The sequence below is a fragment of the Grampus griseus genome, assembly GCF_964374135.1.
Source record: "Grampus griseus genome assembly, chromosome: 5".
In the NCBI taxonomy this organism is placed as follows: domain Eukaryota; kingdom Metazoa; phylum Chordata; class Mammalia; order Artiodactyla; family Delphinidae; genus Grampus; species Grampus griseus.
The window spans coordinates 73,127,941-73,155,762 of NC_138998.1; the positions used below are offsets into that span (position 1 = coordinate 73,127,941).

The 27,822-nt window shown below is 39.8% G+C and overlaps 1 protein-coding gene across 1 annotated transcript in view; it reads left to right on the forward strand.

Moving 5' to 3' along the window:
- The window catches only part of OSBPL11 (oxysterol binding protein like 11), a 99,945-nt gene extending 72,555 nt beyond the window's left edge, over positions 1-27,390 (forward strand). The window contains exons 12-13 of the mRNA XM_082655389.1: positions 20,996-21,149; positions 25,710-27,390. Of these exons, the coding sequence (XP_082511515.1) occupies positions 20,996-21,149; positions 25,710-25,775 (220 nt within the window). The 3' untranslated portion in view covers positions 25,776-27,390. The remainder of the gene's footprint in view (positions 1-20,995; positions 21,150-25,709) is intronic.
- The last annotated feature ends 432 nt before the right edge of the window (positions 27,391-27,822 follow it).

Below are 27,822 nucleotides of genomic sequence, written 5' to 3' on the forward strand. Positions count from 1 at the left end.
TCAGACAGATAAAGACAAATACTGTATGACCTCACTTATATATGGAATCTTAAAAAAACCAAAACCAAAACCAAACAGCTCATAGATACAGAGAACAGAGATTGGTGTATTTCTGAAATGCCAGAGGTGGGCAGCTGAGGAGTGGGTGAAATGAATGAAGTAGGTCAAAAGGTGCAGACTTCCAGTTTTAAAATAAATGTCATGGGGATGTAATGTACAGCATGGTGGCTATAGTTAATACTACTGTATTGCATAATTGAAAGTTGCTCAGAGAGTAGTTCTTAAAATTCTTCATCACAAGAAAAAGAACTTTTTTGGTAATTACGTACGGTGATGGATGTTGACTAGTCTTACTGTGATGATCATTTCACAGTAATACAAATATTAAATCATTATGTTGTACACCTGAAACTAATATAATGTTACGTGTCAACTATACCTTAACAAAAAAATTAATTTAAAAAATTCACAGAAAAGGAGATCGGAATGTGGTTACCAGAAGTGTGGGGTAAGGAGTGAAGGAATTGAATGAACTTCCAGTTATAAGATAAATAAGTACTGGGGTTGTAATGTACAACATGATGATTGTAGTTAACACTACTGTATGGTATGTTTGAAATTTGTTGAGGGAGTAGATCTTAAGAGTTCTCATCACAAGGAAAAGAAGTTTTTTTTCTATTTCTTTAATTTTGCATCTATATGAGAGGATGAATGATGATTAACTAAACTTACTGTGGTAATCATTTCACAATATATGTAAGTCAGGTCATTATGCTGTACACCTGAAACTTACACAGAGCTGTATGTCGATTATATCTCAGTAAAACTGGAGAAAAAGAGACTTCACTGGTGGTCCAGAGGTCCAGAGGTTAGGACTCTGCGCTTCCAATGCAGGGGGGTGCGGGTTCAATCCCCGGTTGGGAAGCTAAGATCTCAAGTGCCACCTGACGCGGCCCAAAAAAAAAAAAAAACTGGAGAAAAAAGTGGAGGTTTAAAGACAGAAATCAAAATTTTGGAAAACTTGTATCTGTAATGTGATCTTTAAAATATGATAAAATATGTCAACATCTGGAAGATCATTTTTCAGATGACCAATGCATGTTATTACAAAATTATGCATGGGTAAAAATTCCATTCAAGGTGCAAATTAGACCAATGGATTTCCATGTCGCAGAGCATGAAAAATTCATTGACATTTTTCAGTTTCCACATTGCAGCTAGTCTTTTAAAAACTACCATTTGCTGAGTTTTAATATGGTATCAAAGAACTGAGTTATTTGAAATATCTATTAAAATATTCTTCCATTTTCCAGCTATATGTCTGTGTGAAGCCATATTTTCCTTATATACTTTAACTAAAACAATATGTATCACAATAGATTGAATGTAGAAGCAGATATAAGAATCTGGCTATTATTGAATCAGATGTTTAAGAGATGCTGCTGTATTCTCTTTGCTAAACTTTTATTATAGATTTTTGTCTACATTCCTGGGGGTTATTGGTCTTTTGTTTTCTTTGGAAGAAAGTTTTTAACCACAAATTTAGTATCTGTAGTACCTAGGGCTATTGATGTTATCGGTTTCTTCTTCTTTTTTTTTTAAATAAATTTATTTATTTTATTTATTTATTTTTGGCTGCGTTGGGTCTTTGTTGCTGCACGCGGGCTTTCTCTAGTTGCGGCGAGCGGGGGCTACTCTTCGTTGCAGTGTGCGGGCTCTTGGCACACAGGCTCAGTAGTTGTGGCTCGCAGGCTCTAGAGCACAGACTCAGTAGTTGTGGCACATGGGCTTAATTGCTCCGTGGCATGTGGGATCTTCCCGGACCAGGGCTCGAACCCGTGTCCCCTGCGTTGGCAGGCAGATTCTTAACCACTGTGCCACCAGGGAAGCCCTATCCGTTTCTTCTTGAGCAAGTTTTGGTAGTTTGTGTCTTTCAAGGAGTTGGTTCCTTTAATTTTTCAAATTTATTGGTGTGTATTTCATAATATTTCCTTATTCTTTTAATATGTGTAGGATCTGTAGTGGCCCCACACTCATTCCTTGTATTGGTGATAACTTCTTTTCCTGATCAGTGTGATTAAAGGTTTATTAATTTTACTTAAAGAACTAGTTTTTGGTTTCATTGACTTTTCTCTATATTTCTGTTTTCTTTTCCATTGATTTCTGTTCTTAATTCCTTTTCTCTGCTTATTTTTTGCATCATTTGCTATTCCTTCCTCTAGTTTCTTAAAATAGCAGTTAGGGACTTCCCTGGTGGCACAGTGGTTAAGAATCCGCCTGCCAGTGCAGGGACACGGGTTCGATTCCTGGTCCGGGAAGATCCCACATGCCGCAGAACAACTAAGCCTGTGCGCCACAACTACTGAGCCTGTGCTCTTGAGCCCGCGTGCCACAACTACTGAAGCCTGCATACCTAGAGCCCGTGCTCCGCAACAAGAGAAGCCACCACAATGAGAAGCCTGTGCAACACAACAAAGAGTAGCCCCTGCTAATCGCAACTAGAGAAAGCCCACGCTCAGCAGCAAAGACTCAACACAGCCCAAAATAAACAAATTTAAAATAGAAGTTAGGTCAGGGTCAGCAAACTTCTTTTTGTAAAAGGCCAGAGAATAAATATCTTAAGCTTAATGGGCCAGATAGTCTCTACCACAGCTACTCAATTCAGCCTTTGTAATGTGAAAACAGCCAGACAGGAAACGGATAGATGTTGCTATATTAAAATAAAAGCCTATTTACAAAAATGAGCATCGGACCATAGTTTGACCCCTGGTTTACATCACTGATTTTTCTTCATTCATAATATAAATGTTTAATGCTATATATTTCCCTCTAGGTCTGCTTTATCTATATCCTGCAACTTTTGAACATTTATTTATTTATTTGTTTATTGAAGTATAGTTGATATACGGTGTTGTGTTAGTTTCTGGTGTACAGCAGAGTGATTCAGTTTATACATATAGTATATACATATTGTTTTTCATATTTTTCTCCATTATGGATTATTACAGGATATCAAATATAGTTCCCTGTGCTAGACAGTAGGACCTTGTATCTATCTTATATATATTAGGGTTTTTTCTGTTTTTTTGTTTTTTTGGTTTTTTTTTTTTTTGTGGTACGCGGGCCTCTCACCGCTGTGGCCTCCCCCGCTGCGGAGCACAGGCTCCGGACGCACAGGCCCAGCGGCCATGGCTGGCTCTGCGTCATGTGGGATCCTCCCGGACCGGGGCACAAACCCGCGTCCCCTGCATCGGCAGGCGGACTCCCAACCACTGTGCCAGCAGGGAAGCCCTATATATTAGTTTCATCTGCTAATCCCAAACTCTTAATTTATCCCTCCTCCATTCCTTTTCCCCTTTGGTAACCATAAGTAGTTCTCTAAGTTTGTGAGTCTGTTTCTGTTTTGTAAATAAGTTCATTTGTATCATTTTTTATTTAGATTCCATGTATAAGTGATACCATGTGATATTTGTCTTTCTCTTTCTGACTTGTTTCACTTAGTATGATAATCTCTAGGCCCATCCATGTTGTTGCAAATGGCATTATTTCATTCTTTTTATGGCTAAGTAGTATTCCATTGTATATACATACCACATCTTCTTTATCCATTCATCTGTAGATGTACATTTAAGTTGCTTCCATGTCTTTTTTTTTTTTTATTCACACTTGTGGGTTTCTTTGTTTTTTGGCCATGCCCTGTGGCATGCGGGATCTTAGATCCCCGACCAGGAATTGAACCCGTGCCCCCTGCACTGGGAGCATGGAGTCTTAACCACTGGACCGCCAGGGAAGTCCCCTGCTTCCATGTCTTGGCTACTGTATATAGTGCTGCTATGAACATTGGAGTGCATCCAATTTTTGAATTATAGTTTTCTCTGGATATATGCCCAGGAGTAAGATTGCTGGAACATATGACAACTCTATTTTTTGTTTTTTAAGATCTCAGGGGACTTCCCTGGTGGTCTAGTGGTAAGACTTCGCATTCCAATGCAGGGGGCACAGGTTCGATCCCTGGTCAGGGAGCTAATATCCCACGTGCCTTGGGGCCAAAAAACCAAAACATAAAACAGAAGCAATATTGTAACAAATTCAATAAAGACTTTAAAAATGGTCCACATAAAAAAAAACCCTTGATATTGTTTTCCATAGTTGCAGCACCAGTTTACATTCCGACCAACAGTATAGGAGGGTTCCCTTTTCTCTACACCCTCTCCAACATTTATTATTTGTAGATTTTTTGATGATGGCCATTCTGACTGGTGTGAGGTGATACCTCATTGTAGTTTTGATATTCATTTCTCTAATAATTAGTGATGTTGAGCATCTTTTCATGTCCCTATTGGCCATCTGTTTGTCTTTGGAGAAATGTCTGTTTAGGTCTTCATCAAAGATACTGGCCTGGCTTGTAATTTTCTTTTTTGTTATTTTTGTCTGGTTTTGGTATCAGGGTGATGGTGGCTTCATAGAATGACTGGGAGTGTTCCCTCCTCTTCCATCTTTTGGAAGAGTTTGAGAAGGATCAGTATAAGTTCTTCTTTGTATGTTTGGTGGAATTTCCCAGTGAAGCCATCTGGCCCTGGACTTTCGTTTGCTGGGATTTTTTTTTTTTTAATTACAGACTCTATTTTACTTCTAGTGATTGCTGTGTTCAAATTATCTGTTTCTCGATTCAGTTTTGGTGGGCTGAATGTTTTTAGAAACTTGTCTGATACTGCTGAACTGAATGAATAAGCATTTTCAGAACTCTAATGGAAAACTGATGAATTCATAAAAGTGCTAACAAAACATCAAGATGAAAAAAAATTAATTACATGGGACTGAGTGAACTGATGAGGATGATTATAATTTTTGTGACTTTCTGTTTGAATAAAAAAAAAGAAACTTGTCTGTTTTTTCTAGGTTGTCCAATTTGTTGGCATATAATTACTTATGGTATTCTCTTATGGTTTTTTTTATTTCTGTGGTATCAGTTGTTATTTCTCCTCTTTCATTTCTTATTTTGTTTATTTGGGTCCTCTCTCTTTTCTTCTTGGTGAGCCTGGCCAGAGGATTGTCGATTTTGTTTGCCCTTTCAAAGAGCCAGCTCTTGGTTTTATTGATTTTTCTCTATTGTTTTTTTAATCTCTATTTTGTTTATTTCTGCTCTGACCTTTATTATTTCCTTCCTTCTGCTGATTTTAGGTTTTGTTTGTTCTTTTTCTAATTCTTTAGATAGTAGGTTAGGTTATTTATTTGAGATTTTTCTTGTTTTTTGAGGAAGTCCTCTATTACTGTGAACTTCCCTCTAAGAACTGCTTTTGCTGCGTCCCATAGATTTTGTATGGTTGTGTTTTTATTGTCATTTGTCTCAAGGTGTTTTTTAATTTCCTCTCTGATTTCATCATTGACCCATTGGTTTCTTTTTTCTTTTTCTTTTTTATTGGAGTAAAATTGCTTTACAATGTTGTGTTAGTTTCTGCTGTACAATGAAGTGAATCAGCTATATGTATACCTATATCCCCTCCATCTTGGACCTCCGTCCCCGCCTTCCTCCACATCTAGGTCATCACAGAGCACTGAGCTGAGCTCCCTGTGCTTTGCAGCAGGTTCCCACTAGCTATCTATTTTGCACATGGTAGTGTATTTATGTCAAACCTAATCTCCCAGTTTGTCCTACCCTCCCCTTCCCCCACTGTGTCCACATGTCCATTCTCTACATCTCTGTCTCTATTCCTGCCCTAACAATAGGTTCATCTGTACCATTTTTCTAGATTCCACATATATGTGTTAATATACAACATTTGTTTTTCTTTCTGGCTTACTTCACTCTCTATGACAGACTCTTTGTCCATCCACATCTCTACAAATGACCCAATTTCACTCCTCTTTATGGCTGAGTAATACTCTACTGTATATATGTAGCACATCTTCTTTATCCATTCATCTACTGTTGGACATTTAGGTTGTTTCCATGACCTGGCTATTGTAAATAGTGCTGCAGTGAACATTGGGGTACATGTGTCCCTTTGAATTATGGTTTTCTTAGGGTATATGCCCAGTAGTGGGATTGCTGGGTCATATGGTAGTTCTATTTTTAGTTTTTTAAGGAACGTCCATACTGTTCTCCATAATGGCTGTATCAATTTATATTCCCACCAACAGTGCAGAATGGTTCACTTTCCTCCACACCCTCTCCAGCATTTATTGTTTGTAGATTTTTTTTAAAGAAATTTATTTATTTATTTTTGGCTGCGTTTGGTCTTTGTTGCTGCATGCAGGCTTTCTCTAGTTGCAGTGAGCAAGGGCTACTCTTTGTTGCAGTGTGCGGGCTTCTCATTGCAGTGGCTTCTCTTGTTGCGGAGCATGGGCTCTAGGTGCGCGGGCTTCAGTAGTTGTGACATGTGCGCTCAGTAGTTTTGGCTCGTGGGCTCTAGAGCTCAGGCATGGTAGTTGTGGTGCACAGGTTTGATTGCTCCACAGCATGTGGGATATTCCTGGACCAGGGATCAAACCCATGTCCCCTGCATTGGCAAGCAGATTTTTAACCACTGCTCCACCAGGGAAGTCCTGTTTGTAGATTTTTTCTTGATGGGCATTCTGACCAGTGTGAGGTGATACCTCGTTGTAGTTTTGATTTACAGTTCTCTAATAATTAGTGATGCTGAGCATCTTTTCATGTGCTTCTTAGCCATCTGTATTTCTTCTTTGGTGAAATGTCTATTTAGGTCTTCTGCCCATTTTTTAATTGGGTTGTTTGTTGTTTGATATTGTGCTCCATGAGCTGTTTGTATATTTTGGAGATTAATCCTTTGTCCATTGCTTTATTTGCAAATATTTTCTCCCACTCTGAGGGCTGTCTTTTCATCTTGTTTATGGTTTCCTTTGCTCTGCAAAAGCTTTTAAGTTTAATTAGATCCCATTTGTTTATTTTTGGTTTTATTTTCATTAGGAGGTGGGTCAAAAAAGATCTTGCTGTGGTTTATGTCAACGAGTATTTTTCCTGTTTTCCTCTAAGAGTTTTATAGTGTCCAGTTTTACATTTACGTCTTTAATCCATTTGGAGTTTATTTCTGTGTGTGGTGTTAGGTGGTGTTCTAATTTCATTCTTTTACATGTAGCTGCCCAGCTTGTCCAGCACCAATTTTTTTTTTTTTTTTTTTTTTTTTGTCTGCATTGGGGCTTCGTTTATGTGCACGGGCTTTATCTAGTTGTGGCAAGCAGGGCCTACTCTTCATTGCAGTGCACGGGCTTCTCATTGCGGTGGCTTGTCTTGTTGTGGAGCACGGGCTCTAGGCGCACGGGTTTCAGTAGGTGCGGCACGCAGGCCCAGTACTTGTGGCTCGTGTGCTCTAGAGCGCAGGCTCAGTAGTTGTGGCTCACGGGCTTAGTTACTCCGTGACATGTGGGATCTTCCCGGACCAAGGCTCGAACCCAGGTCCCCTGCATTGGCAGGCAGATTCTTAACCACTGTGCCACCAGGGAAGTCCCCCAACATCACTTATTGAAGAGGCTGTCTTTTCTCCATTGTATGTTCTTGCCTCATTTGTCATAAATTAGGTGACCATATGTGCATGGGTTTATCTCTGGGCTTTCTATCCTGTACCATTGATCTATATTTCTGTTTTTGTGCCAATATTATATTGTCTTGATTACTGTAGCTTTGTAATATAGTTTGAAGTCAGGTAGTCTGATTCCTCCAGCTCCGTTTTTCTTTCTCAAAATTGCTTTAGCTATTTGGGGTCTTTTGTGTTTCCATACGAATTGTAAAGTTTTTTGTTCTAGTTCTGTGAAAAATGCCATTGGTAGTTTGATAGGGATTGCACTGAATCTGTAGATTGCTTTGGGTAGTATAGTTATTTTCACAATATTGATTCTTCCAATCCAAGAACATGGTATATTTCTCCATCTGTTTATGTCACCTTTGATTTCTTTCATCAGTGTTTTATAGTTTCCTAAGTACAAGTCTTTTGCCTCCATAGGTAGGTTTATTCCTCAATATTTTATTCTTTTTGTTGCAGTGGTAAATGGGATTGTTTCCTTAATTTCTCTTTCTGATTTTTCATTGTTAGTGTATAGGAATGCCAGAGATTTCTGTGCATTAATTTTGCATCCTGCAACCTTACCAAGTTCATTGGTTAGTTCTAGTAGTTTTCTGATGGCATCTTTAGGATTTTCTATGCATAGTATCATGTCATCTGCAAACAGTGACAGTTTTACTTCTTCTTTTCCACTTTGTATTCCTTTTATTTCTTTTTCTTCTCTGATTGCCGTGGCTAGGACTTCCAAAACTATGTTGAATAAGAGTTGTGAGAGTGGACATCCTTGTCCTGTTCCTGATCTTAGTGGAAATGGTTTTGGTTTTTCACCATTGAGTATGATGTTTGCTGTGGGTTTGTCATATATGGCCCTTATTATGTTGAGGTAGGTTCCCTCTATGCCCATTTTCTGGAGAGTTTTTATCGTAAATTGGTGTTGAACTGTGTGAAAAGCTTTTTCTGCATCTATTGAGGTGATCATGTGGTTTTTATTCCTTAATTTGTTAATATGGTGTATCACATTGATTGATTTGCGTGTACTGAAGAATCCTTGCATTCCTGGGATAAATCCCACTTGATCATGGTATATGATCCTTTTAATGTGTTGTTGGATTCTGTTTGCTAGTATTTTGTTGAGAATTTTTGCATCTATGTTCATCAGTGATATTGGTCTGTAATTTTCTTTTCTTGTAATATCTTTGTCTGGTTTTGCTATGAGGGTGATGGTGGCTTCATAGAACGAATTTGGGAGTGTTCCTCCTTCTTCAATTTTTTGGAAGAGTTTGAGAAGGATTGCTGTTAGCTCTTCTCTAAATGTTTGATAGAATTCGCCTGTGAAGCCATCTGGTCCTGGACTTTTGTTTGTTTAATACAGTTTCAATTTCGTTACTTGTGATTGGTCTGTTTATATTTCTAATTCTTCCTGGTTCAGTCTTAGAAAATTGTACCTTTCTAAGAATTTGTCCATTTCTTCATGGTTGTCCATTTTATTGGCATATAGTTGTTTGTAGTAGTCTCTTATAATCCTTTGTATTTCTGTGGTGTCTGTTGTGATTTCTCCTTTTTCATTTCTAATTCTATCAATTTGCATCCACTCTCTTTTTTTCTTGATGAGTCTGGCTAAAGGTTTATCAATTTTGTTTATCTTCTCAAAGAACCAACTTTTAGTTGTATTGATCTTTGCTATTGTTTTCTTCATTTCTATTTCATTTATTTCTACTCTGATCTTTATGATATCATTCCTTCTACTGACTTTGGGTTTTCTTTGTCCTTCTTTCTCCAGTTGTTTTAGGTGTAAGGTTAGATTGTTTATTTGAGATTTTTCTTGCTTCTTGAGATGAGATTGAATTGCTATAAATTTCCCTCTTAGAACTGCTTCTGCTGTGTTTCATAGGTTTTGGGTCGTCCTGTTTTCGTTGTCATTTGTTTCTATGTATTTTTAAATTTCTTCTTTGATTTCTTCGGTGATCTCTTGGTTATGTAGTAGTACACTGTTTAGCCTCCATGTATTTGTGTTTTTTACAGTTTTTTTTCCTGTAATTGATTTCCAGTCTCATAGCATTGTGGTCAGAAAAGATGCTTGGAATGATTTCAATTTTCTTAAATTTTCCAAGGCTTGAGTTATGTCCCATGATGTAATCTAGCCTGGAGAATGTTCTGTGTGCACTTGAGAAGAAAGTGTATTCTGCCACTTTTCGGTGGAGTGTTCTATAAATATACATTAAATCTATCTGCTCTGTTATATCATTTAAAGCTTATGTTTCCTTATTTATTTTCTGTTTGGATGATCTGTCCATTGGTGTAAGTGGGGTGTTAAAGTCACCTACTCTTATTGTGTTACTGTTGATTTCCCCTTTTATGGTTGTTAGCATTTGCCTTATGTATTGAGGTGCTCCTTTGTTGGGTGCATAAATATTATTTATAATATAAATATTTATTATTATAATTATATAATCTTCTTCTTGGATTGATCCCTTGATCATTATGTAGTGTCCTTCCTTATCTCTTGTAGCTGTCTTTATTTTCAAGTCTATTTTATCTGATATGAGTATCGCTATTCTCCCTTTATTTTGATTTCCATTTGCATGGAATATCTTTTTCTATTCCTTTGCTTTCAGTCTGTATGTGTCCCTAGGTCTGAAGCGTGTCTATTGTAGACAGCATGTATATGGGTCTTGTTTTTATATCCATTTAGCCAGTCTGTGTCTTGGTTTGAGCACTTAATCTTTTTACATTCAAGGTTATAATTGACATATATGTTCCTATTGTCATTTTCTTAATTGTTTTGGGTTTGCTTTTATGGGTCTTTTTCTTCTCTTGTGTTTCCTGCCTAGAGAATTTCCTTTAACATTTGTTGTAAAGCTGTTTTGGTGGTGCTGAATTCTCTTAGCTTTTGCTTGTCTGAAAAGCTTTTGATTTCTCTGTTGAATCTGAATGAGATCCTTGCTGGGTAGAGTAATCTTACTTGTATGTTTTTCTCTTTCATCAGTTTTTAGTTTTATTTATTTATTTGTTTGTTTGTTTGTTTTTCTATGGCTGAGTTGGGTCTTTGTTGCTCCACGCGGGCTTTCTCTAGTTGCAGTGAGTAGGGGCTACTCTTCATTGCGGTGTGCAGGCTTCTCATTGTGGTGCCTTCTCTTGTTGTGGAGCATAGTCTCTAGGTGTGCAGGCTTCAGTAGTTGTGGCTTGCAGGCTCTAGAGCGCAAGCTCAGTAGTTGTGGCGCATGGGCTTAGTTGCACCACGGCATGTGGGATCTTCCTGGACCAGAGCTCGATCCTGTGTCCCTTGTATTGGCAGGCGGATTCTTAACCACTGTGCCACCAGGGAAGACCCTCTTTCATCACTTCAATTATATCCTGCCCCTCCCTTCTGGCCTGCAGAGTTTCTGCTGAAAAATCAGCTGATAACCTCATGGGGTTCCTTTGTATGTTATTTTTTGCTTTTCCCTTGCTGCTTTTAATATTTTTTCTTTGAATTTAATTTTTGTTAGTTTGATTAATATGTGACTTGGTGTGTTTCTCCTAGGGTTTATCCTGTATGGGATTCTCTGCGCTTCCTGAACTTGGGTGACTATTTCCTTTGCCATGTTAGGGAAGTTTTCCACTATAATCTCTTCAAATATTTTCTCAGACCCTTTCTTTTTCTTTTCTTCTTCTGGGACCCCTGTATTTCGAATGTTGGTGCGTTTAGTGTTGTCCCAGAGGTCTCTGAGATTGTCTTCAATTCTTTTCATTCTTTTTTCTTTTTTTCTGCTCCTCGGCAGTTATTTCCATCCTTCTGTCTTCCAGCTCACTTATTCATTCTTCTGCCTTAGTTATTCTGTTATTGTCTTCTTCTAGTGTGTTTTTCATTTCAGTTATTGTGTTGTTCATTTCTGTTTGTTTGTTCTTTAGTTCTTCTAGATCTTTGTTAAACATTTATTGTATTTTCTCAGTCTGTGCCTCCATTCTATTTCCGAGATTCTGGATCATCTTTACTATCATTACTCTGAATTCTTTTTCAGGTAGGTTGCCTATTTCCTCTTCATTTATTTGGTCTTGTAGGTTTTTTACCTTGCTCCTTCATCTGTGACATATTTTTTTGTTGTCTCTTTTCTTTTTTTGTTGTTGTTTTTGATGGGTGGGATTGTGTTCCTGTCTTAATGGTTGTTTGGTCTGAGGCTTCCAGCACTGGAGTTTGTATGCTGTTGGGTACAGCTGTGTCTTGGTGTCGAGATAAGGACCTCTGGGGGACCTCACTCCGATGCATATTCCCTGGGGTCTGAGGTTCTTTGTTATTCCAGTGGTTTGGACTCGGAGCTCCCACCACAGGAGCTCTGTCCCAACCCCCGGCTCATGAACCAAGATCCTGCAAGCCATGTGGGGTGCCAAAAAAAAGGAAAAAGAAAAAAACAGAAAAGAAAAAATGGAGCAGAACAATAACAAAGAGTAAAAAATAAAATTAGATTAGAAAACTAACAGATGTTAGAAAGAATAAAAAATAATAATATAGATGAAACAATGAACTGAACGTAAAAAAGAACCACAATAGTAAAAAAAAAAAAAAAAAAGAGGAGAAAAAGAAGAAAAAAAGCCTAAGAAGGCCTTGGCTGGGGGTGGGGGGGTGGGGCTTAGTCGGGGTGGGGTTTAGGTGGTAGGTGGCACCTGTGCTTAGGAAAAGGCCCTGAGGGGATGGGGGTGGGGCTTAGGCGTGCCTCTGGCCTTGGAGGGCAGAGGACCAGGTCTAGGATCCCAGCAGGCTCACTGGGCCCGAGTGGGTGGGGGAAATGCTAGGCGTGTTTCCCCTGATCCTCCAATCCCAGTGGCCCTCTTCTCATTGGCATTTCTTCATCTTCTCCCCCCTCCCTCCCTCCTATATCCCTGTGACCCACGCAGCCAGAGGGGACCCTGGAAGGCAGGGGACCAGACCCGGAAGCCCAACAGGCTTCCCAGGGCCAAGTGGGCAGGGAAACTCCCATGGCCCCTCCCCTAATCCCCTGGCCCCAGATGGTCCCCCACATCTGCCTCTCCTCTTCCCCCCTTCTCCCTCACTCCTATGCCCCTAGGACCCCCACAGCCAGAAGGGGCCTTGGAGGGCAGAGGACCAGGCCTGGGAGCCCAGCAGGCTTCCCAGGGCCCGAGTGGGTGGGGGAAACACCCTCTGCGCCTCCCCTGATCCTCCGGTCTTGGAGGGCCCCTCCCACCCACCTCTCCTCTTCTCCCCCACCTCTCTCCTGCACCCCTAGGATCAACACGGCCCAGAAGGGGCCTGGGAGGGCCGAGGACCCTGCCTGGGAGCCCAGCAGGCTTCCCAGGGCCTGATTGGGCAGCATGCTAGGCATGCTCCCCCCCCACCCGATCCTCCAAGCCCCCTAGTGTCCTTTCAAGAGTGTGAACCCCTCCACAATCCCAGCCACCCCTCAGGTGCCCGATGCTGTCTAGCCTCCACTTTTCCTCCCCCCTTACGCCTCCCCTCATCCTACCTGGTCACTCGGGTTCCTCCCATGTCCTTGGGTGTCGAGGTCCCCCACCAGCATCTGCCAGGCACCCTAGTTGTGGGGAGATGTGAACTCTGCATCCTCCCCTGCCACCATCTTTGACTCTGCCCTGACTTACTGGTTTCTTAGTAGCATGTTATTTAATCTCCATGTAACCTCTTGTTTTTTCTCATTTCTCTTTCTGTGGTTGATTTCTAGTTTCATGATGTTGTGGTGAGAAAACATGCTTGAAATTATTTATTTATTTGCTTGTAAATTTATTTATTTATTGGCTGCGTTGGATCTTCGTTGCTGCACGTGGGCTTTCTCTAGTTACGGCGAGCCGGGGCTACTCTTTGTTGCAGTGTGCAGGCTTCTCTTGTTGCACAGCACAGGCTCTAGGTGCATGGGCTTCAGTAGTTCTGGCCCGTGGGCTCAGTAGTTGTGGCTCATGGGTTCTAGAGCGCAGGCTCAGTAGTTTTGGCACACAGGCTTAGTTGCTCTGTGGCCTGTGGGATCTTCCCGGACCAGGGCTCGAACCCGTGTCCTCTGCATTCATAGGCAGATTCTTAACCACTGTGCCACAAGGAAAGTCCTTCAAATAATTTCTTTACTCAAATTTGTTGAGGTTTGTTTTGTTTCCTAGTATGTGGTCAATCCTAGAGAATGTTCCATGTGCACTTGAAAAGAATGTGTATTCTGGTTTTTTTTGGATGAAAATATCAATTAAGTCTGGTTTTTTTTGGATGAAAATATCAATTAAGTCTAACTTCATTTAGGATCTCTGTTATGTTATTAATTTTCTGTCTGGAAGATCTGTCCACTGATGTGAGTGAGGTGTTAGAGTCTCCTACTATTATTGTATTCCCGTCAGTTTCTCTGTTTATTTCTGTTAATATTTGTTTTTTGTATTTAGGTGCTCCTATATCACGTGCATATATGTTAACAAGTTTAATATCCTATTCTTGTATTGATCATTTTACCATTATATAGTGTCCTTCTTTTTGTTTTTTTATGGCCTTTGTTTTAAAGTCTTCTTTTTTTTAAATAAATTTACTTATCTGTTTATTTATTTTTGGTTGCATTGGGTCTTCGTTGCTGTGTGTGGGCTTTCTCTAGTTGTGGTGAGCGGGGGATACTCTTCATTGTGGTGTGCAGGCTTCTCATTGTGGTGGCTTCTCTTGCTGTGGAGCACAGGCTCTAGGCACATGGGCTTCAGTAGTTGTGGCCCATGGGCTCAGTAGTTGTGGCTCGCAGGCTGTAGAGTGTAGGCTTAGTAGTTGTGGTTCACGGGCTTAGTTGCTCCGCGCCATGTGGGATCTTCCTGGACCAGGGCTTGAACCCATGTTCCCTGCATTGGCAGGCGGATTCTTAACCACTGCGCCACCAGGGAAGTCCAAGTCTTTTTTGTCTGAGTATTGCTCTCCCCGCTTTCTTGTCATTTCTATTTGCATGAATTATTTTTTCCATCCCCTCACTTTCAATCTATGTGTGTCCTTTGCCCTAAAGGGGGTCTCTTGTAGGCAGCATATTATAGGCTCTTGTTTTTTTATCCAATCTGCCACTCTGTCTTTTTTTTTCCCATTCTGTCCTTTTTTTTTCCTGCACTGTGCACCCTGTGGGATATTAGTTCCCTAACCAGGGATTGAACCCGCACACTCTGCAGTGGGAGTGCGGAGTCTTAACCACTGGATCAACAGCAAAATCCCCATTGTGTCTTTTAATTGGAGCATTTAGTCCATTAACATTCAAGATAATTATTGATAGATATGTATTTATTGCCATTTTGAACCTTGTGTTCCAGTTGATGTTGTATTTCTTCTTTGTTCCTTTTTATTTTTGTGGTTTGGTGGTTTTCTTTTGTATTACGCTTGTGTTCTCTTCTTTTTGGCTTTTGTGAATATATTGTATGTTTTTGATTTGTGGTTACCCTGGTTTTGAAGTATGTTAGCCTATTACTATATCTGCTTGCTTTAGACTGGTAGTCATATAGGCCCAAACACAGTCTTTAAAAAAAAAAAATCTGCATTTTCTTACTCTCCTCTCCCATATATTATGATTTTGATGTCCTCTTTTACATCTTCATGTTCCTTTTACTGTTCATTGTAGTTATCATCGCTTTCCAAAAAAAAAATCTTTTTAATCTGTGTACTGGCTTATTTAAGTGATTTACTTTCCAATTGTGATTTTCTCTTTACTGTAGATTCTTGCTGCTTTTCTATTTGGAGACGATCTTTCAGTAGTTCTTTTAGGATAGGTTTAATATTACTGTATTCTTTTTGTTTTTGATTGTCTAAGAAATTCTTTATCTCTCCTTCTATTCTAAATGATAATCTTTCTGGGTAGAGTATCCTAGGTTGCACCTTTTTCCCTTTCAAGACTTTGAATATATCTTGCTACTGTCTTCTGGCGCGCACTGTTTCTGTAAAGAAATCAGCTGATAGCCTTATGGAGGTTCCCTTGTTAATTAACTGTTTGTTTTTCTCTTGCTGCCTTTAGAATCCTCTCTTTAAATTTTCCCATTTTAATTATAATATGTCTTGGTGTAGGTCTGATTGGGTTCATCTTGTTTGGGACCCTCTGTGCTTCCTGTACCTCGACAACTGTTTCCTTCTTTAGATTAGGGAAGTTTTCAGCCATAATTTCTTTTTTTTTTTTTTCTGCTGTACGCAGGCCTCTCACTGTTGTGGCCTCTCCCGTTGCGGAGCACAGGCTCCAGATGCGCAGGCTCAGCGGCCATGGCTCACGGGCCCAGCTGCTCCGCAACATGTGGGATCTTCCCAGATCGGGGCACGAACCCACGTCCCCTGCATCGGCAGGCGGACTCTCAACCACTGCGCCAACAGGGAAGTCGCATAATTTCTTCAAGTACATTTTTGATCCCCTTTTCTCTTTCTTCTCCTTCTGGAATCCTTATTACACGTAGATTGGCATGCTTTATATTATCCTATAGGTCTCGTATATTGCTTTCATTTTTTTTTTAAATTTGTCTTTCTGTCTGCTGTCCTGATTGGGTGATTTCCATTATTCTACCCTCCAGATCACTTATTCGTTCTTCTGAGTTATCCAGTTTGCTATTTATTGCCTTTAAGCTCAGCTTTTGTCTTGGCAAATGAGTTTTCTAATCTTTTGAGTTTTCTAATTTTAATTGGTACCTCTTTAATAGTTTCTAGTTCCTTTGTACAGTAATCTGCACTTCTATCTATAGCCTTTCTTAATTCCTTCAGCATTTTCATTATCTCCTTTTTGAACTCAGAATCGGGTATACTGGAGATGTCGGTCATCTTTAGGGGAATTCCCTTGATCTTTTAATTGAGAGCGGTTCCTCTGCTTCTTCATTTTACTTGTATTTCTCTGATTGTGAGTTTAGGAGAAACACTTAATCAACTGTGGTCTTGAAGGGCTGTTTTTTTTTTTTTGCGGTATGCGGGCCTCTCACTGTTGTGGCCTCTCCCGTTGCGGAGCACAGGCTCCGGACGCGCAGGCTCAGCTGCCATGGCTCACGGGCCCAGCTGCTCCGCGGCATGTGGGATCTTCCCGGACCGGGGCACGAACCCGCATCCCCTGCATCGGCAGGCGGACTCTCAACCACTGCGCCACCAGGGAAGCCCAGGGCTGTTTTTATGTGAGAGTGTCCTGGTGTAGCCTCTGTGAGTCTAATATTTTTGGGTAAGGGCTGTCTTTAGTATGTATGACTGCCACATCTTTCCTCAGTGTGTGTTGGCTGTTTCCCATTGATAGGGTGTGTGATTGTTGTGGTGACCAGAGCCTGCAATGGATGTTGAGCAGGGTCTCCTCTTTGTCACAGCCCTGTTGGGGGCAGGGCCTGCTCCCCAGTTGTTGGAGTAGACACCCCCAGATCTGTTTCTGATCTGTGGTATGAGGTAGGAAGGACTGGAGCGCTTCCTCTGGGAGAGGAGCCACTGAGTATTCCTCCGTTGGAGCTGTCCCCTAGGAAGTGAGCTCTGTGGTGTTGCCTGTCACCCATTGTGCAGGCTCACAGAGTACACTGTTTCTGGCACTGCCCTCAAGCCCTGCCTCAACCATGGGAATTCAGGCAGTCGGCCATCCAGGCCAGTCGGTCCCTCAGGCTCTGTGCTCACAAAGCCACTAGCACAGACCCATTGGTGCAGAACTGCTGAAGTCAGGCACCAGCACTGCCATAGTCGCACACCGTGGGAGCTACTGAGTCAGCCCAGATCCCTGGCCCCACCCCTGGTGTGTACCTGCAGAGCCTGCAGCTGCTGTCACCAGACCCACCCTGGCCATGGGTGCACCAGTAATCTTCTCAGATGTCCCACAGGCACTGAGTTTACAAAGCCACCCATAGCACGTAAATCTGCAGATCACACAGCTGCTGGGACGCTCAGATCTCAGCCCTGCTTCTAAAGTCATGCAGTCCCTGGGGATTGGCTCGGATTTCAGCCCCACCTCCTTGTGTGGTTATGTGCTCCCAGAACTCATAGAGGCAGATCCATCCTGCTGTGAGCACACTGAGAATGAGGCTGCTATGATGGGCCCCACCCCTTCCTTTGCACGCATATGTTAACAATGGGGCTTCAGTGGCAGACCCAGGCTCTTTCCTCTGCACACCCCTGGTTGAGGCTTGGGCCTCACTCCTGCCCCTTCACGCTGTCTCCGTGTAGCCATCCCCAATCCGCTCCCCCGGTCTGTCCTCTGAAGCCTGAGTTTCAGCACCCAGACCCTGCACACACCAGCAGCCATGCGTCTTGGGCTAGGGAGTGCATGGAGTTGGCCAGGACCTTCTGTGCAGGTCTCTCTCTGTTCTGCATGCCACAAGCTGGCTACTGCACTCTCCTTCAAGCCTCTGAAACTCTTTCCATCCCGGCTGATCTCCCTGCCAGTGAAGAAGTTTCCCAGGGTGAGGGAACATTTCCTGTTTCACAACTCCCTCCCAGGGGCACAGGTCTTGTCCTGATTCCTTTTTTTTTTTTTTTTTTTCTTTCGTCCTGCCCAGTTACTTAATGATCCTTTTTTTTTAATTTTTAAATTTTATTTTATTTTTTTATACAGCAGGTTCTTATTAGTCATCAGTTTTATACACATCAGTGTATACATGTCAATCCCAACTACTTAGTGATCTTTTTTGCAGCTTTGGTTGTATGAGATCTCTGCCAGCATTCAACAGGTATTTTGTGAGAATTTTTCCACATATAGGTGTATTTTTGATGTCTTTGTCGGGGGAGGTGACCTCCATGTCCTTCTTTTCTGCCATCTTGATCTGGCCTCTACCTTTTGAACTTTTTGATATGTGTTTTCTGATTTCCCTTGTGGGTTTTTCTTTTTTCTTTCTCTCTTTTTTTTTTTTTTGGACTTGAACTTATTTAGTAATGTGTTGTTTAATTTCCAAATATTTGGAGCTTTTCCAGATATCTTCTCAGTATTCATTTCTAATTTAATTTCATTTTGGTAAAAGAATATGCTTTGTGTGGTTTTAATCCTTTAAATTTATTGATATTTGTTTTATAGCACTGAATGCATTCTATCTTGGTAAATGTTTTGTGTGCACTTGACAGGAATGTGTATTCTGTTGATGTTAGGTGAGAGTATTCTGTAAATGTCAATTAGATCAAGTGGATTAATCGTATTTTTCTAGTCCTCTGTATCTTTACTGATTTTCTGTGCACTCTATCAGTTGAGAAGAGGTATTGAGATCAGTTACTGAAATTACCAATTTTAATGGAATATTTCTCTTTATAGTTCGATAAGTTTTTGTGCCATGTTATTTGGACCTCTGTTGTTTGGGCCATACACATTTAAGATTATATGTCCTTTTCTCAGGAATGGTAACACAGTTGTTGGAAACATCCTCAAGCTTCCTGGCAAATAGGAACCACACTCTGTTTCTCCAGAATGCTGACCCTGAAAAGATGGCACATCCTCTTGCTGCATTGCCCCCAGCCCTTGGCCATTATGAGATGATCCTCCATCCGTGGTCATAGTTCTTGCTTTGAATTCTACTTTAATATTAAAATTGCCACTTAAAAATATTATTGAGATATATTTTACATATCATAAAATTCACCTGTTTTAAGTGTACAGTTCAGTGATTTTTGGTAGCTTTCCTTAGTGCTACAGTTTTTACCATTAATTAGTTTTAGAATCCTTTGATCCTCCCATAAGATCCTTCATGCCCATTTATAGTTAATCCCTGTTCCTGCCCCCAGTCCCAGGGAACCTACTTTCTGTCTCTATAATTTTACTTTGTCTGGACATTTCAGATAAATGGAATCATACAGTATGTGATCTCTTATGCCTAGCTTTTTTCACTTAGCACGTTTTTGAGGTTCATTCGTGGTACAACATATATCAATATTTCATTCCTTTTTATTACTGAATAGTACTCCATTATGTGATACTACATTTTGTCTATATCCCTTCACCAACTGATGGACATTTGCAGTATTGGACTATGATGATTAATACTGCAGTGAACATTCTTGTGCAGATCTTTGTGTGGACATGTTTTCACTTCTCTTGGGTAAATACCTACGAGTGGAATTCCTGGTTTGTGTGGTAGTTTTATGTCTAACTTTTCAAGAAACTGCCAAACTATTTTCAAAACTGGCTGCACCATTTTACATTCCTGCCAGAAACCTATAAAAGTTCCAGTTCTCTTCATCTTCATCAACGTTTGTTATTGCCCGTCTTACTTAGTATGCCCATTCTAGCTGGTGTGAAATAGTATCTCATTGTGATTTTAATTTGCATTTCCCTAATGGCTAATGATGTTGAGCATGTTTTTATGTTCTAATTAGCCAATTGTATATCTTCTTTGTTAAAATGTTTGCTTATAAATTTCACCCATTTTTTAAATTGAATTGTTTGTTGTCTTATTGTGTTATAGGAGTTCTTTGTAAATTCTGGACACAGATCCTTTATTGGGTATGTGTTTCGTAAATATTGTCTCCTGGTCTCTTGCTCATCTTTTCATTTTCTTAATGGTGTTTATTTCAGTGATCAGTTTTTATTTGATGAGGTGAGATTATCAGTGTTTTTTTATCTTCTTCTAAGTTTTATTGTGAGGTGAGAGCCTAAAGTCACCTTTTTGCACGTGGATATCCAGCTGTCCCAGCACCATTTGTTGAACAGACTATACTTTCCCCAAAGAATTGTCTTGGCAGATTTCTTTGGCTTGGAGTTTGTTGAGCTCCCCCCGCCCTGCCCCCGTGCTGTGCCTGCAAGCTCTCTAACTCGTCAGTTGGAGCACTCATAGGACCCCCTCATTTGTTTGCCTGCTCTCAGGAGTCACTGTCCTGTGCTGCCTTTTGTTTGACATCTGAAAACCATTGTTTCATTATATTTTGTCTGGTTCTATAGTTGATTAAAAGCAGGAGGGTAAATCTGGTGCCCATTATTTAATCACGTCCAGAAGCACAAGTGGTCTCTTCTATTTCAGCTTTTTAAAAATTTATTTCTCGGGCTTCCCTGGTGGCGCAGTGGTTGGGAATCTGCCTGCCAATGCAGGGGACACGGGTTTGAGCCCTGGTCTGGGAAGATCCCACATGCCGCGGAACCACTAAGCCCATGAGCCACAACTACTGAGCCTGTGCGTCTGGAACCTGTGCTCCGCAACGGGAGAGGCCACGACAGTGAGAGCCCCGCTCACTGCAATGAAGAGTGGCCCCCGCTCGCCGCAACTGGAGAAAGCCCTCGCACAGAAACGAAGACCCAGCACAGCCAAAAATAAATAAATAAATTTATTTTAAAAAAATTTATTTCTCCTTTTGCGTATTGTTTCCTAAGTTTCTTAAAAATAAAAATCTTGGTTATATAACTTGGGAAAATATAAATTATTTTTAATTTAAAAAGAAGTAGAAGCAGCAGCATCTTGGACATTAACATCAGCAACATAGTGTCAGCATTCTTGTAACTCATAGGCATGAAATTCTAGATCTGATTCAGGAAATGTAATTTATTAAAATTACTGTTAATTTTGAGGGTATCTGTTCTATTTAATTATCTTTTTTGAAGAATGTAAAATGTGTGGTTTTCGGATTTCAGGCGATTGTGGAGAAATGTGACAGACTCTCTGAGGGAATCTGATATTGATAAGGCCACAGAGCATAAACGTACCCTGGAAGAACGCCAGAGGACTGAAGAAAGGCATCGTACTGAAACAGGCACACCTTGGAAAACCAAATATTTTATTAAAGAGGTACATGTCCTACATGTCTTCAGACTAAAACTCATTATCTACTTAGTGAGAACTTTAGCTTAGTAGGCTTTCTTGAATTATCACTTATATAGCTTTATTTCTAAAAATAGTCCAGCTTAACCATGAGCTTTTTCATGAGCTTTTCACAGTTTGTCAAAGTAGAATAGTTTACCAGCAGTTCAGATGAAATAGATTTGGGGATTTAAATTGGCCACAAAATACCGACATTAATCTTTAATCTCAATAACAGAATATGCAATTGACAATTTGTTGCCTTTTGTACCACAGTGAAACTCTTTGTTCACTTCCAGAGACCACATTTTAAGGATGCATGAAAAACTTAAATGGCTACACAGAGGATAGTGAGAAGTGACTAGAATCTTTGCATTGTTTAAGGAAAAGAGAGTGATGTGGGGGGTACTTAGGCTGGAAAACAGATAATTGGAGCCATTCATTATAACTTTCTTCAAATATAGGTTAGGCTTATCACGTAGAAGTTTCTTATCAGCTCCAATAGCAGACTTGAGCTAGGCCCAGACTACCAGGAAGCATTTTGAGCTTAACATAAGAAGGAATGTATAACAATAAAAAATATTCGGGTTCATGTCCCGGTCCGGGAATATCCCACATGCCACAGAGCGGCTAGGCCTGTGAGCCATGGCTGCTGAGCCTGCGCGTCCGGAGCCTGTGCTCTGCAACGGAAGAGCCACAACAGTGAGAGGCCTGTGTACCGCAAAAAAATAAATAAATAAAACAATAAAAATTTTTTAAAAATCCAATAATGACCAGTGTACATTTTATAGTAATGTGTTCCCCATCACTAGACTCATGTAAGAGACCATGGCTTATGTAGAAGTGTTTAATTCACTAGTTTTACAGGTAAGACAAAATGATTCCTAAAAGTCTTTTCTAAATTTAAAGGTTTTGTTTTATTTTGTTTATTAATTTCTGATAGAACTCAGAGTAAGGTGAATAATGGACCAGAGCTGATGCCAAGAAAAGTTTTCTTGTCCATAGCCAAGTCTAAGGAAACTCATTGAATTTTAATATTGGTCTGTCAGGAAGAATCTAGAAAAACAGTTTGTGAATTTTGCATAGTTATTACCCTTAAAAGCCCACAGTTTATTGTAGTAGTTTCATTGCTTTAATTTTTCTCATCTTTGGGTGTGAAATATAAAATGCCAACTGTTTTCTTTCTTTCTTCCTTCCTTCCTTCCCTCCCTCCCTCCCTCCTTTCTTTCTTTCTTTCTTTTTCTTTCTTTCTTTCTTTCTTTTTGGCTGCATTGGGTCTTCGTTGCTGCATGCGGGCTTTCTCTAGTTGTAGTGAGCGGGGGCTACTCTTTGTTGTGGTGCACGGGCTTCTCACTGCGATGGCTTCTCTTGTTTTGGAGCATGGGCTCTAGGCGCACGGGCTTCAGTAGTTGTGGCACATGGGCTCAGTAGTTGTGGCTCACAGGCTCTGGAGCACAGGCTCAGTAGTTGTGGCACACGGGCTTAGTTGCTCCGCGGCATGTGGGATCTTCCCGGACCACGGCTTAAACACGTGTCGCCTGCATTGGCAGGTGGATTTTTAACCACTGCACCACCAGGGAAGTCCCCCAAATGTTTACATGGATAGGAATTCAAGGAAAAGTACTTTACATCTCTTCATTTTTATATGAAAAGATAAACCTTTGTAACTACTATGCGAAATTATAGTCTTGTAACCTTAGATTTTTTTTCATTTCAAGCTCACTAAGATAGTATACCAGAAGCAGATTCTAAAGAGGAGAATTTTTCTAAGGGAAGACTTCTATAAATCATTAAAAATGAACTCTAGGGGCTGAGAGCAAGAAGCTGTAATGGGTAAAATATGCAACCAATTTTAAAAGATTTTAAAAGATAGGCCTCCTGTTTCTTGCAACTAACATGACATGTAAACATGCTACTTCTCATGTATTCTTTATTTGACAGATATTATTAAGAACCTACCACTTAATCCCTTTATTATACTTTGTGATGTTGGATAGACAGATGTAGAAAGTGATAGCAAGACATGGCAGTTGTCTAATAAAGTAGTGAATTTCTTTCTGCCTAGATAGTCTTCACTAACTGCCTGATGAAACAGTAGATTGGAGATGCTGGCTCAGGTTTGGGCCTCTTTAGTTGGTAAGATGTAAGATGGCTTTCTAAATGGTGTGCCATGACACAGTGGTACAACAATAGATGGGTTAGATTTGTGTCATATACTGATTGCCTAAGCCCATGGGGCCGTCGCGTCACATTCTGTGTGTGACAGGACCATGGACTGTGCTGTAAGAAGCACTGCAGAGTAGAGGTGAGGCTGACGAGGATGGTAGTTAGCTGACACTGGTACCACGAAGTTCATAACAATTTCGGCGCTATTGCCATCAGATATGGCTCTTTGCTAAGAAGAATCATATGTTATTGAAAAGTCAGTTTTGTCTCCCCTGTGGTCCTAAACACAGTGCTGGGCACTTAGTAGATATTTCAAAGATATTGTTATGAGTGACAAGAGCTTTTCCACTTGTTTGGTACTTTCATTATTGCTGTCAAACCAACAGACCAGTTTGGAGTTGGCTTTAGTTAGATGGAGGAGTAGAGTCACTTGATATAAAAAGAGGAGGTAGAGTAACCTGAGAAAGTATAGATGAACTTAAAGTGTTTCTAGTATCATTTGATAATACCTACCTTCTTTTCCTGACCATTTCTCATTGACGTTTAATTTATTAGATCTTCCATTTCCTCCCTTTTGCGATTATACACATCCATCAGGATCTATTGGTCATATCCTCTTGAGTGGATGTTTGAAATTGCTTAAGATGTATATAAATGCAAGCAGGAAGGCTTTTGCAGAATAGTGGACCACATTGGAGTCAGATGTGCTAAGCTTGAACCTCAGTCATACCTTGGATAGTTTATTTACCACTTCTAACTTCGGTTTCCTCATCTGTAAAATGTAGGTAATTATATAGAAGGTGCACTGAAAAGAACTCTGCCCCTTCCTGGGTGAAGTTGGACAACTCATTTCACTTCTCGGAGCCTCAGTTTCTTCATCTGTGAAGTGAGATGGTCAGGTGGCACGTCTTAACTTCTAAACCTAGCATTCTGTAATGTGGTTAGGAGACATCTTGTGTGTTTTGTGATAATTATCAACCAGGTGATTTAATTTAAACAACATAATGGTTTCTGTTGTTAAAGAGAAATTATTCTGACACTTATTAAAAATGAAAAGGAAGACTTTATTCAAGAATATTGCAGTAGAGGAAAAAGATTGAATTCAACTCTGAATGTGTTGATAAGTGGGAATGTGTAGCCAATGGGCAGGATGAGGGAGTAGATGGAAAATTACTAAGAGGAACTTGGTCAGATGTCAGGGATGGTGGGTCAGGGGAGGCACATGATTAGATCAAAAGTGTGAGGAGAAGAGTTTCGTTGGATATCAAAGATGAGAGAATTCTTGATAAACTAGTTCATCAGGATTTTTTTTTGCTAAAACTGAGTTTAGCAGGCCTAGGATGAGACTTAGTCAAGAAGAGAGACAGAGGAGTCTAACTTTTAAAGTTTGGTCAAGGAGAGAGTCCTCGTCGCTATGACCCACATAATTGCTGGGTGTAAGCCATTTTTGGAGTAAGGTAGGGTAAATATATATTTTTAAATATTTATTTGAAGATTTTTTTTTGATGTGGACCATTTTTAAAGTCTTTATTGAATTTGTTACAATATTGCTTCTGTTTTATGTTTTGGTTTTTTGGCCATGAAGGATGTGGGATCTTAGCTCCCTGACCAGGGATTGAACCCACACCCCCTACATTGGAAGGTGAAGTCTTAACCACTGGACCACCAGGGAAGTCCCTAAAAAAATTTTTTTAATGCAAATCAATTGAGGGCGATATAGGGGTTATGGACAGAGGTTCAAATCTGACTTCCTTCACCTAGTCACATAAACACCGAACTACAGTCTTAGCTACTGTGACCTCAGCTCTGCCAAGATCTCACCCCAGTATGCTGCTTCATGCATTTGCTGCAGCACTTTTTTCCTCACTGGGTCTTCTCCTTTCTTTCTTTCACTCTTTGACTGACTTTATCTCCTTTTGGTATCCTTCTATTCACAGGAACCAGGGAAAACTAATAGGGTAGAGTCAGAAAAGAACTAGGAAACAATACTCAGATCCTAGAGATGCCAGCTGAGATGCAGAGAACAGTTCGTACCTTGGTGACCACTTCCTATGCTCCACCTGCTGCCTGTCACTCCATCAGTGGGGCTCAATCTGCAGCATCTTGGCAAAATTGGCAGAATTGCTACAAATGACTTCTGCAAAGTAAAATATTCGTGGAGCACAAACTAGGTCTTCCCAGACCAGAACTTCTCACCTAATCCTAGCTAAACCACACATATTTTTTGGTGTCTTAAGCACCGAGGCTTTTTCTTTACAAACTCTTGTTTTTAAATGTGAGAACAGAATTCCATTTCAATGAAGGCATTGCATCTAGTTTTGGTTACTGATTCTGAAAATAATAAAGGAATGGTTCTTTAATTTATTTTTCTACTTGTTTCAGGGAGATGCCTGGGTTTATCACAAACCGCTTTGGAAAATAATTCCAACAGTACAACCCGCAGAGTGACACACACTATCTAAGACTCGACCAAATGAACTTCTCTATTTACCCTAAACTCTCTCAGAATGGAGTCATTGCACTGAGTGACCTGCTTCCTGATTGCACAGACTGAAACTAACTACACACGAATGTACCAATTAGGGCACCATAGAACTGCAGCAAGACCAAAGTGTTGAAGAAGCACGATGGACCTCTCACCAAGCCGTTCATGTGATGTGAGCAATATCATCTGAAGCCCTTTCACCTGAACTATTAGATGATTAATCTTTTATCCAGTTCCTGCTCCAAAAGCTAAGTTTGAATCCCCTCTTTTTGCATGGGGGCAGCAGATAAACACAACAGTGAGAACTCAGTGATTTTGATTTCTTTGTAGTGAAAATTGAAGTCTCTTTCAGAGTTTGTGCTTTGCTTTCTGTCAGTAACTGAAGTATTCACTACTCTTACAACAAATCAAGAGGAGGAAGATGACCCAGAAGTGGCTTCAGCCATTGTGCCTGAAATCAGTGTTAAAAAAAAAGTCAACCAGGTTGTCATAACAAGGCATTCTGTTCCTTCAAAGAGACTGTGTGCCTGTGTCTGAGGAACTTATCCATTATCCACCTCTGTTAGAACTCTCTTTTAAAAAGTATATTTATAAATTGATTAGAATTATAACCATGGAGAATTTTTTCTTCTGAGCATTTTAATATACTTGAAAACAACATTGACTTGAAAAATTTCAGAGCATTTTTCAATACCTAGTTTTATTAAATATTATACTTGAGAGACAGTTTTTTAAAATGTGGTCATGTCAGTATGATGAGATTTTGGCCCTTCTCAAGAACTGAGGCATTAAAGAACAAGCAAATATTAAAAAATAAGACTTACTGTTTTCCTTACCTTTTTTTCACTTGTAGGTTAATATTCAATATTACGTGCTATCCCTCTGGATAAGTATGCTTTATCTTACCTCTGTTCACTCAAAATTTAAAACAACTATTCATATTTGTCAGTAATTCAGAAGTTATATATGTGACTAAGTGCATGTATGGTATGTTTTGTTTTTTCAAGGAAACGCAAATGCTGAAGAAACAGTATGAAATAAAAAGGTGTCAGGAAAAAAGATATCAGGAAGTTATATTCAGGTACAGTCTTTTTTTAAAATAAGTATTTTATTGAGGTTGAAGAATTGCTGGCAATTAAAAGAATAGTGCTAATTATGGCTTTTGTCATTCATTCAAGTATTTATTTAGCACCTACTTATGGTGCTCAACACTTGTTACTTCAAGCTACCTTAATTTTCCAAGAGTGGTGCCTTACTCTGTTTCTTCTGATGTGGTCTTCCAATCGGTGTGTGTAACATATACCTGTTATTCATCAGCCATTGTAAGTGGCTGTATCTGTTGCATCATCATAAGAAGCTTAAGCTTTGTGCTCTGATAAACTGTGTTTTATTGAAGGGGGCTAATAGGATGAAAACAGCAAAATAATATTTTTTTTCAACAAATTGTAAATTATAAGAAGATAATTGGTTAATGTACAACCATTTTAATGATTCCCTTGTTCATTTTTGCTGTGAAATGCACTGAAAAATCTCAAAATGAGTTATAGTTCATGTGTTGGGAAGATTAAAAAATAATAAAACTAGAGAACAATGATGCCTTTGTCTGTTTTGTGAATGGAGAGAAATAGAAAGTTTATATTTAGCGGAGTTGTTGCCCTGTTCATTCGAGAAGGACATTGATTTTAAATCCTTACCTTCAAGAATCTCTTAGGGAAATAAGGGAGTAAATTTAATAACAATTTTTTAAAATTAAAATGTTATAATTTTACGGCTTTTAAATAAACTGGAAATAGAGCAAGAATATAAAATGAAACTAGAGGTTTTTGTTTTGTTCTTTGAACCCTTTGAATGCCCATTTATTTCTTTGAATTTTTGAACCATTTTAAGAATTACTGAAATATGATTTTTTTAAATTCTTATTAAAAGTACATTTCTGAGTAATTGAAATCTCCCCCCCTTGACAGGAGTGAAATAATACCACTTTAGGGTAACTGTTTTACCTTGTCCTCT